The 17,639-nt window shown below is 40.5% G+C and overlaps 2 protein-coding genes across 7 annotated transcripts; one reads left to right on the top strand and one right to left on the bottom strand.

Moving 5' to 3' along the window:
* Nucleotides 1-3,197: 3,197 nt before the first annotated feature.
* Nucleotides 3,198-6,750, bottom strand: LOC143297307 (large ribosomal subunit protein mL54-like). Its single transcript, XM_076609585.1, has 2 exons — nt 6,619-6,750; nt 3,198-3,844 (listed from the first exon to the last, which is right to left on the bottom strand). Exons 1-2 carry the CDS (start codon nt 6,713-6,715, stop codon nt 3,552-3,554), a joined length of 390 nt encoding a protein of 129 aa, XP_076465700.1. The 5' UTR covers nt 6,716-6,750; the 3' UTR covers nt 3,198-3,551.
* Nucleotides 6,751-6,925: 175 nt separating this feature from the next.
* On the top strand, nt 6,926-16,187 carry LOC143296975 (ATPase family gene 2 protein homolog B-like). 6 transcript variants are annotated; one of them, XM_076609052.1, is made up of 9 exons: nt 6,926-7,044; nt 8,060-9,227; nt 9,833-10,048; nt 10,813-10,965; nt 11,666-11,875; nt 13,020-13,235; nt 14,124-14,273; nt 15,223-15,348; nt 15,690-16,187. In XM_076609052.1, the coding sequence occupies exons 2-9, from the start codon at nt 8,136-8,138 to the stop codon at nt 15,846-15,848; spliced, it is 2,322 nt and encodes a 773-aa protein (XP_076465167.1). In that variant the 5' UTR covers nt 6,926-7,044; nt 8,060-8,135; the 3' UTR covers nt 15,849-16,187. The 6 variants fall into 6 exon arrangements, with proteins under 6 accessions (XP_076465167.1, XP_076465168.1, XP_076465172.1 ...); XM_076609053.1 differs by having other exon boundaries at nt 6,945-6,978; XM_076609057.1 differs by having other exon boundaries at nt 6,951-7,109; nt 9,833-10,036; nt 10,816-10,965.
* The last annotated feature ends 1,452 nt before the right edge of the window (nt 16,188-17,639 follow it).

The following is a 17,639-nucleotide window of genomic DNA, read 5'->3' as shown; positions in this document are numbered from 1 at the left end:
AAAGGTGTGGACGTGAGAGCGATCAAAGTGACTTCAACGTGACTTGACCAGAACTATTAGTGACGTATTGAACGGCAATGGCAGTGGCTTAAATGCGCACGCACACCCACCCACGTACAACATATATCTGTACATACGTGTTTTGATATTTGATCTGTGGTAGGTCTGTGCCGCGCAGCGCCGGATAATTCTTTAGTTCGTTCTTTTGTGTTTACTTATTCTTGCCTGACGAATCAACTGCGGAATTTACCGACCCCAGGTAACAGGTCATGTCGTGATCGAAAAGGCACGTACTTCTTTGTGTTTTGATTATTTATTGTTTGGTTTGGGGTTCTTTTGGTGTGTGTATGTGTGTGTGTGTGCGCGTGCGTGTGTATGTGGTAAACAGCGTTACACCTGAAACACATATAGAGTTGTATCAGTTGAGGAACGCAATAAAAGGAGTGGAGCGAGTTTCCATAAGATTTATGACTGAATTCTAAACTCAAGAGACTGCAATCACTTTACACCCCTGTTCCTCCGCCACCCCTTCCCCCCTCAAACCCCCCACCACACACATACCCACACCCACACACCCTGCTACCCATCTATCGGTTTCCCTCCCGGTCTCAGTTCCTACAAATTGACTGTCTAAAGATAACTGAGATTGCACTGAGTTAACACCCCACCCCCACCCCACGCTCTCTCTGTTCATATACTCGCGCGTGGGTCAACATTGACTATATATATGTGTGTGTGTGTGTGTGTGTGTGTGTATAAACAATAACAAAAAACAAACCAAAACGGGTACACATCCGTCTGTGCTTATAAACGAGGTCTTTTGCAGATGAAAGAAAAGGTCATGTACAGTTTAGTTGGACTCGTACTTATTGGTATGGAGACACACGAGTCAAGCTAACAAAACGCAACAGAAAAAAGCATGAAACAGGAGCAGAGTATGCCCTCCGTCAGGGAGTGATGTTTGGAACAGGCAAGAAGCACTCAAATGTATTCAAGGTGCTTTACACACACACACACACACACACACACACATCCTGCGATTTCGTGCAATAATCAAACTGCCCAGTACTCAAAGTAGCGTGCTGATTTCAGTAACGAAAGAAGTAAACTTTTGTCCCAGGCCCATGGCAATGTGAGTGTGTGTGATGGGAGAGTAGAGAGAATAGAATGGGGGTGGGTAGGTGGATGGTGATGGTGTGGTTCGAAAGGGAGAAAGACCCGATTTTTACCCCTTTTACCGTTTCTATCCAAAATATTTTATTGTACAATTTTTAGACAATCTATGGCATGCAGATTACAATTATGTTCCTGTTTACATGTATGTATTTTAAATGAAAATTCCTGTCATCTCAGCCGTTTAATCATGTATGTGTCTGTGCGTGTATGTTAGTGTGAGTGTTGGAGTGTAACAGTTGTAGTATTGATAGTATGTTACTTTGTGAGTTTTGTGCATTGTGTTTTTATATGATTCTGTTTTATGTTTCTACTACTTTTTATATGCTTTCTTGTTTCACTTTAGGTACTGGATTGTAAAGCGCTTAGAGCTTGCTTATGCTTGTATTTTAGCGCTATATAAAAATTCAAATATTATTATTATTATTTTTAAATATTATGAACTTCAGTTGTGAATTGAGGAACTCTGACAGTACTTCACAAGTTTGACAGCTGCGCTGTGGACCGATTAGCTGGAAATGAATTACGCGAATTCGTGGCGACAATTACTACAATATGTTGTTCTCAGTTGTTGAGATCCTGGCTGTGCAAATGGTACAGTTGATTTTCACTGGTTTTTTGATTGACTGATTGATTGATATGGATACTGACATAGCGCCTATCCTCGGTCGGAGACCAAGCTCTAAGCGATTTACAAACACGGGGTCGTTTTGCACAACAGACTGCCTACGTGGAAAGAGCCGACTGACCGGGCTGCCACTGGGGTCTCATCATTCGTTTCCTGTGTCATTCAATCAGATTTCAGGCACGCACACATGTACATTCAGACAGAAATGTAACATTTTATGTGTATGACCGTTTGTTTTGGGGGTATTTTTTGTTTGTGGTGTTTTTTTCCCGCCATGTAGGCAGCCATACTCCGTTTTCGGGGGCTGTGGGGGGGTATATGCTTGGTATATGTTCTTGTTTCCATAACTCACCGACCGGTGACATGGATTACAGGATCTTTAACGTGCGTATTTGATCTTCTGTAGTGCGTGCGTATACACACGAAAGGGGTTCAGGCTCAAGCAGGTCTGCATATTATGTTGACCTAGGAGACAGGAAAAATCTTCCCCCTTTAACCACCAGGCGCCGTCACCGGGATTCGAACCAGGGACCCTCAGATTAAAAGTCCAACGCTTAAATCATTCGGCTATTGCTCGGCTATCGGTATTGTTCTCTTTGTGTAGTGGCCCACGATTTTCGAAAATAAATGTAATGCAGTTGATGTGTGACTTAATTCAGCCTGTGAAGAAAAGGTTATGTGTTTGTTAAACGGCGAATAAACGCTTGTGTGTGTGTTCTTTTCTTTAAATACGGGCTTCTTCACACACACACACACACACACACACACACACAGATCGAGAAATCCAGTCCGAATGAACGAAGGGCGATAAATCTGGTTTTCAAACCTCGAAGAAAGGAAACTCAATTAGAACTGCTACTATTTCGCTTAGCACTCACCATGGGAGGAAAAAAGAGAAGAAAAAGAAGAAGAAAGCTTTGTGCAAAAAAGATGTATTCGCGATATACAAAGGTTTTACCAACCAGGTGCCAATACCAAGAGTCTAAAGTTGAAAGTCAGAGTGAAAGTCCAATGCTTTAACCACTCGGCTATTGTGCCAGTCAAACTTGATTTCAAGAGGGCGTGTAAAAATGTCCACACTTTGATTGTGTGTTCACAGCATCACCCACACACAGAGGGAAAAAAAACAACAAGAAACAACCTGTACAACACACACACACGCACACATGCACACACTGCAACTGATTTGGAAAGTGGTCTTGGGAGGAATGAATGCATGACTTTGGCTATCATTTTTTTTTTTTTTTTTTTTTAATTTTAAAAAAGGAAGTAATATGTTTCTACTGCTTCTTTTTGCAAGCATAAGAGAAGACATTTTTCTACTGTTCTTAGGGATCAAATTTCAAAGAGAAGTAGCAACAGACCTGAAGGCTTGCCCACTATATCACTTAATTTAATCATAAATGTCCGTTGGCCTGGTACTGAAACTGTTCTGAATTTGCTTCAAACACATAACAAACTAAATAAATTACAACAATAAAAAAAAAAAAAAACAAATACAAAAAAACGTAATGAAAAAGGTGACAACAATGTCATCAAGTATTCCATCAAGTTTTTATTTCTATTTGTCAGTGGCAATGTGGCTGGAGTGGATGAAAAGATACATAGATAACAAAAAATATTAAAACAGAATGATTCTCTCTTTCATTTGAAAAAAAAAAAAAAAAAACTCCTACAAATTCATGCTCAAGCCGATTCTCGCAACCCCAAATCCCATCCCACCCCCACCCCACCAAAACATACACCATCACTACTTCTTTCTCAGTTTGGCCACTTTCATCAGTTTATTGTTCTGTCTCAATGTCATTTTCCGAAGTCGCCGCCAGTACTTGAAATCTTCTGGGTCCATTTCACTCAGTTGTGGAGGCTTGTGGTCAAGTCTCAGTGACCACAACCACTCGGGGTATTCTTCATCAGGTTTCAGCTTTGGGTCTTCCCCTGTGCTGTAGATGTTGGCTCCGCAGCAAAACTGGGTCAGCTTTGCAACATCAGTTTCAACTTCCAGCGTGGGTTTCTTGACAGCCTGAACTCCCATCTTGCCACCTGCCCACAATAATTATCACATCTTTTTACACCAACAAAACCATAAGAAGAAGAAATATGCAACTGTAGAGATATTAGAAAAGTTTATGGATCCAATATTATCTTATCTTTGATGTAAGCTCAGTATCCCACATAATGATAATGTCTTCATGAACAAAGGTTAACATTTGAAAGAGTTCTGAACAGAAAACATGACAAACTAAATGCAGGAAAGCAAGGGGAGTTCACACACACACACACACACATGCACACACATACTACAATTTAATATACAAACTGTCAATAATTCAATGAGCAACTCTGTTAGATCAATTGCATTATATTCTAATTCAAATTGCATAATTCTAAGTTACTTATTCAGTGAACATAAAATGTTGCAAAATATGTACAGCTGAAACATATGCTGATTGAAAGTGGTAAACAATTTTTTTTTTTAGTTTGGAGGGGTAGGGGGAGCGCATTAATTTGCTACAAAGAACAATCACACACACACACACACACACACACACACACACCAAAACTTAATCAGTGCACTAGAGTGAGTGGTGAGAGCAGATGATATATGGTGATGCACATGAAAAAAAGTTCTCAGAAACGTTTATGCCCACCAACCCACCCAAACTATCAAATATAAAAATATATATATAATCAAGCTGATGGTACACTGTCTACAGAGGTATAAAAAAAACTTTTTTTTATAATATTTTAACATTTTTAAAAATTATTTTGTTTTAATCTCTCTCTCTCTCTCTCTCTCCCCCTCACACACACACACACACACACACACACACACACACTTGTATTAGTTATAAATACATGTACAAGTATAGAATGGTTTGTCTAATCATTATATTGGAACTGGAAGAGAAACACACACACACACACACACACACACACACACACACACACACACACACACACAGTGACACACACACACACACACACACACACACACACACACACACACACACACACATAGTGACATACACATAAAATACAAAATAAAATATGGCTTCCATAATCAGTGACTATTAATATTGTATTAATGTATTATTATTATAATATCAATGTTAAGTGCATGAAAAGGGCTGGGGGGAAAAGAATAAAATGGACAAAGGTTTTATTCTGTGAAATGCTGTGTGGATTGTTATGTGTAACGTATTCTATAAAATACTATTGCCTTGTGCACAGTGCCAATGTCCACAGAAGTCAAATGTGCAGTTTAACTGCACACTAACATTCCCAGTAATGAAAAAAATGGGGGGAAAATCAGTTATAGATAAGTCATAACTATACTGATTCTTCTTCTTCTTTATTCGTGGGCTGCAACTCCCACGTTCACTTGTACATGAGTGGGCTTTTTAAATGTATGACCGTTTTTACCCTGCCATGCAGGCAGCCATACTCTGTTTTCGGGGGAATGCATGCTGAGTATGTTCTTGTTTCCATAATCTACAAAACACTGACATGGATTACAGGATCTTTAAGATACTTATTTGATCTTCTGTTTGCGTACACACATGAAGGGGGTTCAGGCACAGGCAGGTCTGCACAAATGTTGACCTGGGAGATTGGAAAAATCTCCACCCTTTACCCACCAGGTGCTGTTACCGAGATTCAAACTTGAGACCCTCAGATTGAAAGTCCAACACTCGGCTATCGCGCCCGTCAATATTGATTTAAAATTTCATACAACTTCAGTCTTCAATCTTCTTGTCAATCATCTTGTTTTGACCTGCAAGTAATTTAAGTGACTTGGGTGTGCACAGCCCTTTGGAGAGGAAAGAGAGAGAGAGAGAGAGGGAGGCCATGGACCTTTATTTCACAGTATCCAAGCAGGACCTTTCCTGCTAGCAAAGCACTCCCTGGGAAATCATCCTGACCAAAACAGCTCTTGGCCCATCATTTACTGTTACTTTGATCCGTGGTCTCAGAGGTTTTTAGAAGGTTTGGGCACTAAGCTCCCTCTTGAAAGATACCAAGAAGGGAGCCTCAGCAACTGATGCTGGCAGGGAATTCCATGCTGGGATAGTTCTTGGGAAAATACTATGTTTGTATCAGTTTGTTTTTTGTGGTAACTTGACTGAACTTATGGAACTGGTTGCATCAAGTGCAGGTGGTGCCTGGGAGAAGGTATTGTTTCTGTCTGTGATGTCAACCAATCCATTTACAATTTTGCAGAACATGGATAGTTGACACTTTTTCCTTAGCAATTCAAGTGATTCCCACTTTTGTTCACTGAGCATAGCTGAGACGCTACTGGTGGTGCCATAGCAGATGGTGAGATATGATCTCACTGCCCTGCTCTGAATGGCTTCTTGCTTCTTGGTCATAGCCTTGGTGTGTGGATTCCTAACTCAGTGTGGATCATTTCACAATAATGGGACATTTTGCTGATCACACAGGCTTGTCTGTGAATCAGTCATCTTAATCTGCATCTCAAGCTAGTCAAAGCTCCCTCCTCCTCCGCCCCCACCCTCCCCCTCTTACATTGTCCCCCTCTTACCCATATTTTTACCTTTTACCCCTTACCTCCATCCCAAACCGCTACTTCCTCCATGTCCTCCTTCCTCCTCCCCTTCCACCACCCCTTCTCTTCCTTCTTTTTATTAATCAATCCTGCCCTCTAGGTAGCCCAAAACCATACTCTGCCTTCTCACTCGACTCGAAGATCACGCCGGCTCAAAGGACACACTACAGAAACTCAGTGACTGAGAGACAACTGGAAAAGATACCACTGTCTTGAAACAGAGACTGAGAGACACACTACATACCTCCGATTTTCTTGGCATACTCAGCAGCGAAAACGCGACAGTATGTGTTCGCTGCTTTACACAACTTTTGTGTGACCCTCCCCAGTTGCAAAGCCATGTTGTGGAGCTGGATACTGTCTTTTTATATGAAATTATCCAAAATTGCTCTCCATGTTTGATTTGAAGGTGGCATCTCTTTCAGGTTTCTTTGTAAAATAAAATGATCTGAAAACCACTCAGTTTTAGAAAATCTAAAACATTTTCTGACTGTATAATATATTATTGCAAAGTAGGTTTTTTGTTTTTGCTCTTATCCACTCCGCTTTATGTTCCATATTTTGTGACAACAACATGTCAGCTCACATGGCTTTATGATCCACTGTAAACATTTGGGCACGTGTCGGTTGTTGCCTGGTCGAAATCAGATAGATCGGTGGTGTGAATACGGTTAAGAATTTGTGCAGTATGCTTGTATTGGCGAACGGACTCCTATCGAATAACTAATGTTTCATGTCAGCCGAATATTTATCTATTTTTAGTTGGTTTTTTTGTTTTTTTTTACTCTGTGCACGTGTGTGTGTGTGTGTGTGTGTACTCTGGGAGCAACGGAAGGGGACGGGGGGGATATGGGCGTATGCGTGTGTGATTGTATTAGTAAGTGTGTGTGTGTGTGCCGTGGAAGCTGTGATACGTAGCCTAGGAATGAGTGTATGGAGGAGGTGGGGGTGGGACGTGGGGGCAGTGTAATTTGGGAGATGGTGTGTGTGTCGGGGCTTGTGTACGTTTATGTGTATTTGTTTGTGCTTTCATATCTGTGAAACTGCATGTTTGTTGCATATCTGTTATGCATGTATGTGTCTGTGTGTTTTACATTTATTTGCTTATTAATCATCATTATTGTCTTTTTATTTTATTTTTATTTATCATCATCATCATCATCATTATTATTATCTTTTTTTTTCTTTTTTTCTCAAGGCCTGACTAAGCACGTTGGGTTACGCTGCTGGTCAGGCATCTACTTGGCAGATGTGGTGTAGCGTATATGGATTTGTCCGTACACAGTGACGCCTCCTTGAGCTACTGATACTGATACTGATCTTTTTTATTTTGTAATGAATAACCCAGCAGCCCGCTCCCCTTTTCCCTCCACAGCACCCCACTCATCTTGTAGGATTTATGGATATCAGTATAATATGATATAGCATGTGAGAGATGTCCGCTAATTAGTGTACATGCATGTATATGTGTGTGTATTGTTCTGTGTGTGTGAGTGTGTGTGTATGTGTTTCACAATGTGTGTGTGTTGTGACCAAACAAATCCTGTGTACATAAAAATGGTCTATTTTTTTCAGGCAGTCTGCAGTAAAACAACCCTGAATTTAAGGTCCAAATGATTTTTTCCTTTGATCGACATAAGTGAATAATATATCTGTTGAGACTCGTAATATGTATTTGTGTGCAGGAATTGCTGAAGGACTTCTACTCTTACATGGATTGATTCAATAACTGAATAAGATTCACATATCTGAAAAACTGCCATGGCTTTGGGGAATGTTTCTGTGAGCGAGATTCCAGAAGAGGACAGAGGCTGCACACATCAGATCTGCAGAGTCAGTTTGAATGTTGCTGAACACAGTCATCTGTCTCTAGGACAGTGTGTCCGCATCAAAACGCCTCAAAAGACAGTAATATGTCGAGTATTTCCTTGGAAAGTATCAAATGCTTGCATCCAATATGACACATGTGTAACAGAACCCTGTGATCTCGCTGAACAGAGTGGCCAACAGAAGGTAGACATTCATCCTTTAGACTGCAGAGATGGAAAGGAAATAAGTGTGAAGCTTGTTGTCAAAGACATTTGTCAATACAAGAATTTTCAGTCTCTAAGTCATGTGCAGACAGAACTTGTCCAAAAAAGTCTTCGGTGCTTGCATGGCATTTATGTCAGCCCAGGCTGCATTGTAGATCTGACATTTTCAAAACTGGCAAAACTGTATGGACTTCACTTATGTCTTGTTCAGGAATGTTACTCTGAATCTGGACAGATTGACAGCTGTTCAGCCATCAGAGTAACTCAGAAAACAGCCGTGAGAATCAGTGGTGTTCAGAGCTGGGAATGCTATGAGCTTTTGAAGCAAACAGCCTCAGGAATGAAAGAAGTCATAGTCAGTGGTCTGCAACAAGAACGAGAACAGCTTACTGATCTTCTGAAGCTACCGAAACACCTGTCCTGCTCGCAAGGAGTTTTGCTTAGGGGACCTCCAGGGTGTGGGAAAACATCCCTCGTTCAACAAGTGGCATTCGACTGCAAGGCTGCCCTGCTGGCTGTAAATGGTGCTGAAGTTTTGAGCTCCAATCCAGGGGAAAGTGAGAGTAACTTAGCTGCCTTGTTTGACAAGGCAGTACGGGTGAGCAGAGAAGCACCCTGTATATTGTTCATAGATGAAGCAGACTCCATCTGTCCAAAGCGGGGAAAATCAAGCTCCACCAACATCTCCAGACTGACAACAGCTCTGTTAACTCAGCTTGACAAAGTGGCCAAAGTTTGTGGCTTGCTGGTTGTCATGGCAACGAACAGACCGTCAGCACTGGATCCAGATATCCGAAGGCCTGGGAGACTGGATAAGGAAGTTAGTGTTGTTTCTTTCTTGCATGTTTGTGAAAGAAATTTGGTTGTGAGGAGCCTGAACTAACGAAGCTGGTTATGATTATACTCTGTTGTATGAACACAGAACATGTTAGTCAAGCTGTATTTTATATGTTTGACAGTTAAGCACAACACTGTACCATTTCTTTGACATTGCAATAGAATCTTTAACTGGACTAGAAAAATATCCAAGTTAATCAATACTCAGTTTTAATTATTCTTTTAATTCACCTTGTTTCATGTTTCTATGATCCTGCAGTCATTATTTTCTTGTTCAAAGATTTACTCAGCATGAAAGTTTTACAAAAGGGAAAAATCAGAGAATGCAAACCCTTCATTAGACTTTGAATCCAAAACAAGGTCAAAACAGTAGCAGTTTTCTTGTATATTTAGATGATTGCCTTTTCTTTATTGTTGACAGGCTCTTTGTTAGAACATTGCAGATCATTTGTTTTAAGTCTTAGATTTATGAACTTGATATTAAAAGGTGACTTGATGATGGGTACAAGAGAAGAATTAATTACTATGAAATATTTCAGTGTTATGATGATTATTCTTCATTAATCTAACTTGATGCTTTCTCTGCAGATTCTCATGTCAGTGCCAACAACAAGTCAGAGACGAGAGATTTTCAGTCTTCATCTGCGCAGACTTCCGTTGGCTGCTGACCTCGACCTTGACAAGCTGTCGTTTGTTACTCCAGGCTATGTGGGAGCAGACATTGAAGCAGTGTGCATAGAAGCTCAAAGAAAAGCGTTCCATCGGACTTTGTCATATGCCAAGACATCACCTGTATTGAGCACAGTATTTCATCTACTTCTATACCTTTTGTGGGGGGTGGGCGTGGGGGTGTTTTTCTTTTACAGTGTGGGTTTTAGAGAGAAAAAGAGCAAAAGAATAATTTTACTAAATCTATAGTCTTAGTGACTGTCTCTTCATCTCTATCTGCCTCTCTTTTGTGCTTTTTGGTGACATACTTACTGCTTACATGATACTGATAGACAGTTGTTGCAAGTCTATATATGCATTTTTGTCTGCAACTAAATCTGTCTGTCCTAAAGGAATCTCATTTTGTTCTTTTTATGTACAATATATGTGTGGTGGTTGTTTTTTAATTCTGTGTTTGTCATTGTCAGATTCTTGGGGGCGGGGGGGAATTAAGTTTTCTCAATCAACATACTATTTTTGATACATCTGTATACCTATGTGTGTGTATATGTATGTGTCAATATAGTATATAGTGCACTCACACAGAGTAATTGCTTTCTCAGGCAACAAAACTCCCTCATAGAGCTGACAGGGTGACAGCATTTGTTATGTGCAAAATTGTTTCTTTGTCACAAAAACTCCTCACATAGAGAACTTATTTTTTAAGATTCCACACTTTATCACACACACACACACACACACACACACACACACACACACACACACACAAATCAGTAACTCACGCAAGGAAACTCCCTCATTGAACTAACAGCTTACATCCAACATAGTTTCTTGGTCAGCCAAACCCATCACACACAGAGCTCTAACTGATGCACTTGTGATGTATGGTGGTCACACAGCAGGAAAACAGTGTGACCCAAGCCGACATGGAAGCAGCCATCCTGTCCTTCAGGCCGTCCATGCAGAGGGGAGTGGACAGTGTGGTGGACGTTCGCAAAGTTCTGTGGTCAGACATCGGTGGGCTGGATAACATCAAGCTACAGATTCAGCAGGTGAAGTGGAAACGTTCAGGTGTGCGATAAACATCAGAACATTAATGTTGTGCTAGTGATCAGGGAGTGAGACTGAAATTTCAACAAACAAACAAACAAAAAAAAGCCTACACAGTTTTGTTGTGTATTTCCACCATGAAAAGTCTTTCATTGTATGCAGTTGTCCATGAGATTATCCTGAACCCATTCCAGGTTTGCTGATGCCTTTGCACCATCACTCAGCAGAAGTGAAACCAGTTTACCAGGTCACTTGAACTGGCAGTTTTCCATGATTTTTTTGTGTGTGCGTTGGTGGAGGCATTTCGATTGAATGGGATTTTTTTTTTCTCCTTTGCATGCAAACAAAACAGTGACATTTTTATTGGGTATATGCATAAATAATAGATAGATAAAGTCATCAAATTTCAATTGACTAGTACAAAAATGTGTTATGAGGTTAAAGGGAACTTACCTCGGCCACTTTTCTTCAGTCTTTCACTTCCACTGTGACATTGGCTGATAGAGCAATTGTTGCCTATCACTGATAAAAAAAATAAATAAATACACGAAAAAGAAAAGGAAAAAGAAGCAATGTTGAGCTACTGTCACCAGTAATTTATCCCCAAAAGTAACACTGAGCAAGTGCTGTCTGTAGTTAAATACAAAAGGTGCAAATGTAACACTGACTTTGTGCTGACAATGCAGATCTCTGTGCTGGCAGGCAATAGAATGGCCCATGCTGTACCCAGAGACGTTCCAGGCCTTGGGACTGCCCTTGACGAAGGGCGTGCTGCTCTACGGCCCTCCTGGCTGTGGCAAAACTACACTGGTGCAGGCTGCAGCCACAGCATGTCACGTCACTTTTCTTTCGCTCAGCTGTGCCCAGCTGTATTCCCCCTATGTGGGGGACTCAGAGAAGAAAGTGTCTGAGGTATAGTTCGTCTATTCTTTTTTGGTTTTTCACTTCTTTCTAGTCTTCTTTTGAAAATGCTGAAGGAAATATGGTTTTGTGTGTGTGTGTGTTTGTGCATGCATGCGTGTGTGTGTGTGTGTGTGTGTGTTTCTCTCTCACTTACTGTGTGAAGATTGATTTTGTACACAAGATCTGCTCATGTGCAGATAGCTCTTTTTTTTTCAAATTATTAATGGATAGCTATTTTCCCCATAATGTAAAGGTCAGTTGGAAATAAACAAATACCAGAATGATGATGAATTATTCAGTGATAGGGTTCAAAAGACGGAAACAAAATTTATTGATAGAACTGAAAAATATTTTAGAATGAAAGAAAACCAGGAAATGTTATAGCATTTTCTGCTGTTCACACCATTTTGTTTAGGGTATTAATGATCATGATAAGAAAACGTTTTTTTTGAGCAGTTAGATTGGTTTCTTAATGTAAGTGAAGGCAGCTTTATTTTGCTAACAACTGGTTTTGTTACAGTAATTTACATCCCTGCCATTCCTTAAGACTTCATTCTGTTATTTATTCTTTCATGGTCACAATAGCCATTAACTGTTCAGAAGACAGAATCGAAAGCATGTAGTGTCCCTGGTACACTTCATGAGTTTTATATTGTGGTTATAGTCATACTACATTATGATTTATCATTTGTTTAAAAATGAGTAATGAACTGTTATGTTATGTTCTGTTGTCCGGATAGGCCCTAATTATAATTCTTCTTCTGCTTCTGCGTTCACTCGTATGCACACGAGTGGGCTTTTACGTGTATGACCGTTTTTACCCCGCCATGTAGGCAGCCATACTCCGTTTTCGGGGGTGTGCATGCTGGGTATGTTCTTGTTTCCATAACCCACAGAACGCTGACATGGATTACAGGATCTTTAACGTGCATATTTGATCTTCTGCTTGCATATACACACGAAGGGGGTTCAGGCACTAGCAGGTCTGCACATATGTTGACCTGGGAGGTCGTAAAAATCTCCACCCTTTACTCACCAGGCGCCGTCACCGTGATTCGAACCCGGGACCCTCAGATTGATAGTCCAACGCTTTAACCACTCGGCTATTGCGCCCGTCCCTAATTATAATTTTTTTTTTTTTCTGTCTCTAAAGACTTTCCAGAAAGCTCGTGCTCTGGCACCTTCCATTCTCTTCCTGGATGAGGTGGATTCCATTGTTGGCAAGCGCTCAGAATCTACATCAGGTTCGGGAGTGTCTGAACGAGTGCTGTCTGCCCTTCTGAATGAGATGGATGGTATCGGCATTCGTCTGGACGACAAGACAGACAGCAGAGAAATGGAAGCTGCAGGAGATGGCTTTAAGTATCAGGTGAACAGAACTGGTAGAAAATTGTTGTGTTGAAAAAAAAAAAACCACCTCTCTGATGCATGACAATGTTGCAGGATCCACAGTTATAACTCTTGTTCACTGTAGTATAAATGCTTGTTTCTTGTCATATATTATTGCTGATATTGTGTGTCATTTCACCTAGGTTTCTTGAACATGGAGAAACTTGTGTAAAATGTCATTAATTCCATACTGTTAGATAACTGCATTGTATGACAGTTGTATTGAAATTGCATTTATTTTCTTTGTTCACAAGCCTTGGTGGGTGTGTTTTTACATTTACCCACTAAATAAAATGTAAATAAAATTTTAAAATTTTTTCAAAAGAACCGATGGATCACAGCATTCATAACTGTTGAATGTGGGCAAAGGGGGGTGGTGGTGGGGGAGAGGAAGATGGGAATCTTTCTGTCTGTCTGTCTGTGAGAAAAGGACTGTTGTTAAAGAACAACACTTTGGTCAGATGTTCTTCCATGACATTTGTTCTGCTTCTACATTTGAGTATTGTAAGCCTTAAAGTGGATTACCCTGCCTTTTTTTCAAAAAGAAAAATATGTAACATGCAGAAAGCTTCCGAATGATATAAACCAAAGAAGCTGAGTGAAAATTCTAAGTTGTATTATTTTTTTCCTTTTTTCTTTTTTTTTCACTTTCTTTTTTTATGTAAATATAAAAATATAAAATATACAGAAAGCTTCTGAATAATATAAACGAAAGAACTGAATGAGAGCTTCTAAGTTGTATTATTTTCTTCTTTTTCTTTCTTTTCTTTTTTTTTTTTTTTTACTTTTGCTGTTGTTGTTGAAATGTTACCGTGAAATTCACTTCTTCAGTACAATTCCTGCACATTGTCACATCCCTTTGCAACAGACCGAGCACAGACGGACGACAATACAAGAGGCCCACGATCGTCACGTGCTGGTGGTGGCGGCGACCAACAGGCCTGACATGCTGGACGCTGCCTTGCTGCGACCAGGGAGAATGGATCGTCTGATCTACGTCCCTCCTCCGGACGCCCAGGTGAGATGGCTGGAGAGGTGGGTGGGAGAAGAGGGTGAAGGAAAAGTGGATGGAGGGTGGGGTTAGGGAGGAGGGATGGTGGTGTGGGTGGTTGGTTGGAGGATCAGATGGGGAAGTGGGTAGAGTGACGGGTGAGTGTTTTGATGGCTTTTTTTTGTTGTTGTTGTTTTTGTTTTTTTTGTTGATTCTTCTGCCTAGAGACTTCTGTTTTCTTTTTGTTTGTTTGGGGTTTTTTGTTGTTGTTGTTGTTGTTGTTCCTTCTTCGTTTCATTTTCTGAAAGAATCGGATCGATCGAACTGGTTCATTGCTCTGTCTGTGTATCAGAGAGACGGAGAAAGAGAAAGAAAGAGAGGGAGAGAGATACAGCATGCACCCACTTGCTCACACATGCACACACGCATCTCTCTTTCTCTCTCTTACTCTCTCTCTCACACTCACCCACTCATTCACTGACATTCACAAGCAGCTTTCATTCATTTCATTCATTTTGCCCATCGCTCCTGGTGGAGCATAGGCCATCGACGACCCCTCGCCATCGCACTCTGTTCTGGGCTGTTCTGGCCATTCCAGTCCAGTTGGTCCCTTGCTGCTTCAGCTCTGCCTCGGTATCTCGCCTCCAGCTGTTGCGAGGCCGGCCTCTCTTCCTCTTTCCCTGCGGGTTCCAGGTCAGGGCTTGGCATGTGATGCTGGACGCTGGTTTCCTGAGGGTGTATCCGATCCAGCTCCACTTCCTCCGCAGTATCTGCTTGGCCACTGGTTCCTGTCCCGCTCGCTCCCACAGATCTTCGTTTCGGATCTTCTCCTGCCATCGGATCTTGTAGATACGCTTCAGACAGGTGTTGAAGAATGTCTGAATCTTCTGCTGCATCGTCTGTGTTGTCCGCAATGACTTCACATTGGAGTTGAAGATGTGGAGCTTTCACTCATGCTAATTATTTTTGTTTTCAGGGTCGACTGCAGAGTTTCAGAATCCACACCAGAAAGATGCCATTGGCAGAGGATGTTGACCTCTGTCTCTTGGCAGAACAGACCTTGGGTTACACAGGGGCTGACATCAGAGGAGTTTGTAAAGAGGTGGGCTGTTCATGCATTATCATCTTGACATTTGTTCATTGGGCCAAGGAGCTGAAAAAAAAAACTGAATAAAAAAAAAAATGTCTTGTGAACGGCATCATCTTTTTTCTCACCTCTTAGCCATAATCTGATCAGTAGTCTTGAGCATAGGGCATTTTGACTGCCTTCCAGCAGAATAATTTAAAAACATATACTGTGAGGGTTAGAATTATATAGTTAGTAATGTTTCATCTTGGATAGCTTAAGATTTTTTTTTAATGTTAAAGTGTGTGTGTATGTGTGCATGTGTGTGTGTGTGTGTGTGCATGTGTGTGTGTGTGTGTGTGTGTGTGTGTGTGCAGGCTGGACTGCTGGCACTGAGGGAGTCCATGGCAGCAGAGTGTGTGCATCAGGCTCATTTTGTGGCTGCCCTGAAAGACTGCAAACCCTCCCTTCCATCTGACCCTTCCCAAGTGGAAGCATTGTACAAGCGTATACAAAAGTCATGTTTGAAAAAGTGAAATAGAAATGCATAATTGAGGACAGACATTTTTTTTTCTTCTTCTTCTTTTCTGATTTTTGAAAATACTTTTCTCTTTCTGTGTTTAGATCATGTGTACATACTAAACTGGTACTGCAAAGACTTTGCTTGAGAAAGTAATTTTCTTTCATCTTATTTATTATTTTCCTTTCTTCATTTCTCACTTTCTTCTTTTTGCATTGTATTGTTAAGTGTCACTGTGCGCTGTGCATTGACATTGACTGTGTGGTATGTGAGAGAGTATGATTGTGGATGTCTTAACAGAGAATGCATATGCTTTGATGTTGATTGTGAGAAGTGGTTTCAAATAAAAAAGATTTTTAAATCATGACATATAATTTTTGTTTTTGTTTTTTGTGGGGAGTTGTTTCTGTCTTTTTAAGAATGAAGAGTGAAGTATGTATGGCTGTGGCATAAGTCTACACATGTACACATGCACGGACACACACATTTATAGATATATGCCCTTTACAAAACAAGATAGGAACAGCAATATTTTCACACTATAGTTAACTGATCTTGGTGAGGCAGTTGATATGGATGTCTGTCAGTGTGTGTATTCCTCAATGCATATATGTGTATGTGTGCACACAGACAGAAACATGCACACACAAACACACACAGACACACACACATACACACATAAATAAGAAAAGATATCCCCAAAACCTGGACCCCCACTATACTACAGCAAAGTAGACCAGACTCGACCTGACAGGTGATGAATGAAAGCACTGAAATCTGTAGAACAAACCTGAGGTAACAGCAAACATTTTATTTTAATCATAACCTTCATTGGATGACTTTTTAGGCTTTGTTTTTTTTATATTTATAAATGACCCCCCAAATCAAGTACACTCAAAGACAAGACTGCTGGGAACCTGAGGGACTGTCAACTCCTCCAGGTTGATCCTAACACTTTATCAAACTGGGAATTAACATGGGGTACAGCAGCACACCCACAAAATTGTAAACCCTTTCTCCCTCCAGATCAAAGAATAGACTAGGCAGCTTCTTTAACAATACATTGAAAGACCACACTCTGGGGCAGATATCAACAGTAAAACACCTCAGTGTCCAAGTCAGAAAAGATCTGGGCTGCTATGGCCACAACAACCGGATCACAAAGAGGGGAAACATGATAAAGTTCTTGAAATTTCATCTCCCTGAACAGTGAACAAATTAAGCTACAAAATCAGGGACTGGATGGGGGAAAAGCCCATATACCTATCTATTACCTTTAAAACAGTATTTTTTTTTAAAAGAGAAAGAAATAACAGTGATGATAACAATATAATTATTATATATCATCATTATTATGATATCATTATTATTGATATATGTAACACTCTGGTTCGCACATGCCAGGAATGGTGTTGCTCTATCCAGAACACTGACACTGCTGAAAACATGAAAAAACTGAGGCAGTTCAAAGAAGAGCAGAAAGACATGGTAATCAGACAGTATGAGAGGATATCTGGCACCAAACTCATACAGACATCAACTGGAAATCTCGAGTCTCACCATCCTATGTCCCAGCAAGAAATGATTTGTTTTGCTTTATTTTGTTTTTCCACAATAATAATGTCATAGATTTCCTTCTGGAGTTATGTTTTCAAGTTGGTTATACAATGACAAGATGACACAATTCTAATATGTTTTGCCAAATTCCTGTTTGAACCAACACATTCAGATATACTTTTTCCTTGTTGCATTCATGCATAGAAAAATGTACCAGGTCTCTCTTTGGCATCATTCAAGGGAGACCAGA

Source organism: Babylonia areolata, chromosome 22 (assembly GCF_041734735.1).
Source record: "Babylonia areolata isolate BAREFJ2019XMU chromosome 22, ASM4173473v1, whole genome shotgun sequence".
NCBI classification, from domain to species: Eukaryota; Metazoa; Mollusca; class Gastropoda; order Neogastropoda; family Buccinidae; genus Babylonia; species Babylonia areolata.
Note: the sequence above shows the minus strand (reverse complement) of the source record. Positions and strands in the feature narration are given on the sequence as shown.

What these genes read in the sequence shown, in the direction of transcription:
- LOC143297307 (XM_076609585.1), bottom strand. Translation starts at nt 6,715, where the DNA reads ATGGCTTTGCAACTGGGGAGGGTCACACAAAAGTTGTGTAAAGCAGCG. An exon ending in GTATGCCAAGAAAATCGGAG is followed by an intron (nt 3,845 to 6,618) that starts GTATGTAGTGTG and finishes TATTGTGGGCAG; the next exon opens with GTGGCAAGATGGGAGTTCAG.
- LOC143296975 (XM_076609052.1), top strand. Translation starts at nt 8,136, where the DNA reads ATGGCTTTGGGGAATGTTTCTGTGAGCGAGATTCCAGAAGAGGACAGA. An exon ending in CTGGGAGACTGGATAAGGAA is followed by an intron (nt 9,228 to 9,832) that starts GTTAGTGTTGTT and finishes CTTTCTCTGCAG; the next exon opens with ATTCTCATGTCAGTGCCAAC. An exon ending in TCAGAGGAGTTTGTAAAGAG is followed by an intron (nt 15,349 to 15,689) that starts GTGGGCTGTTCA and finishes GTGTGTGTGCAG; the next exon opens with GCTGGACTGCTGGCACTGAG.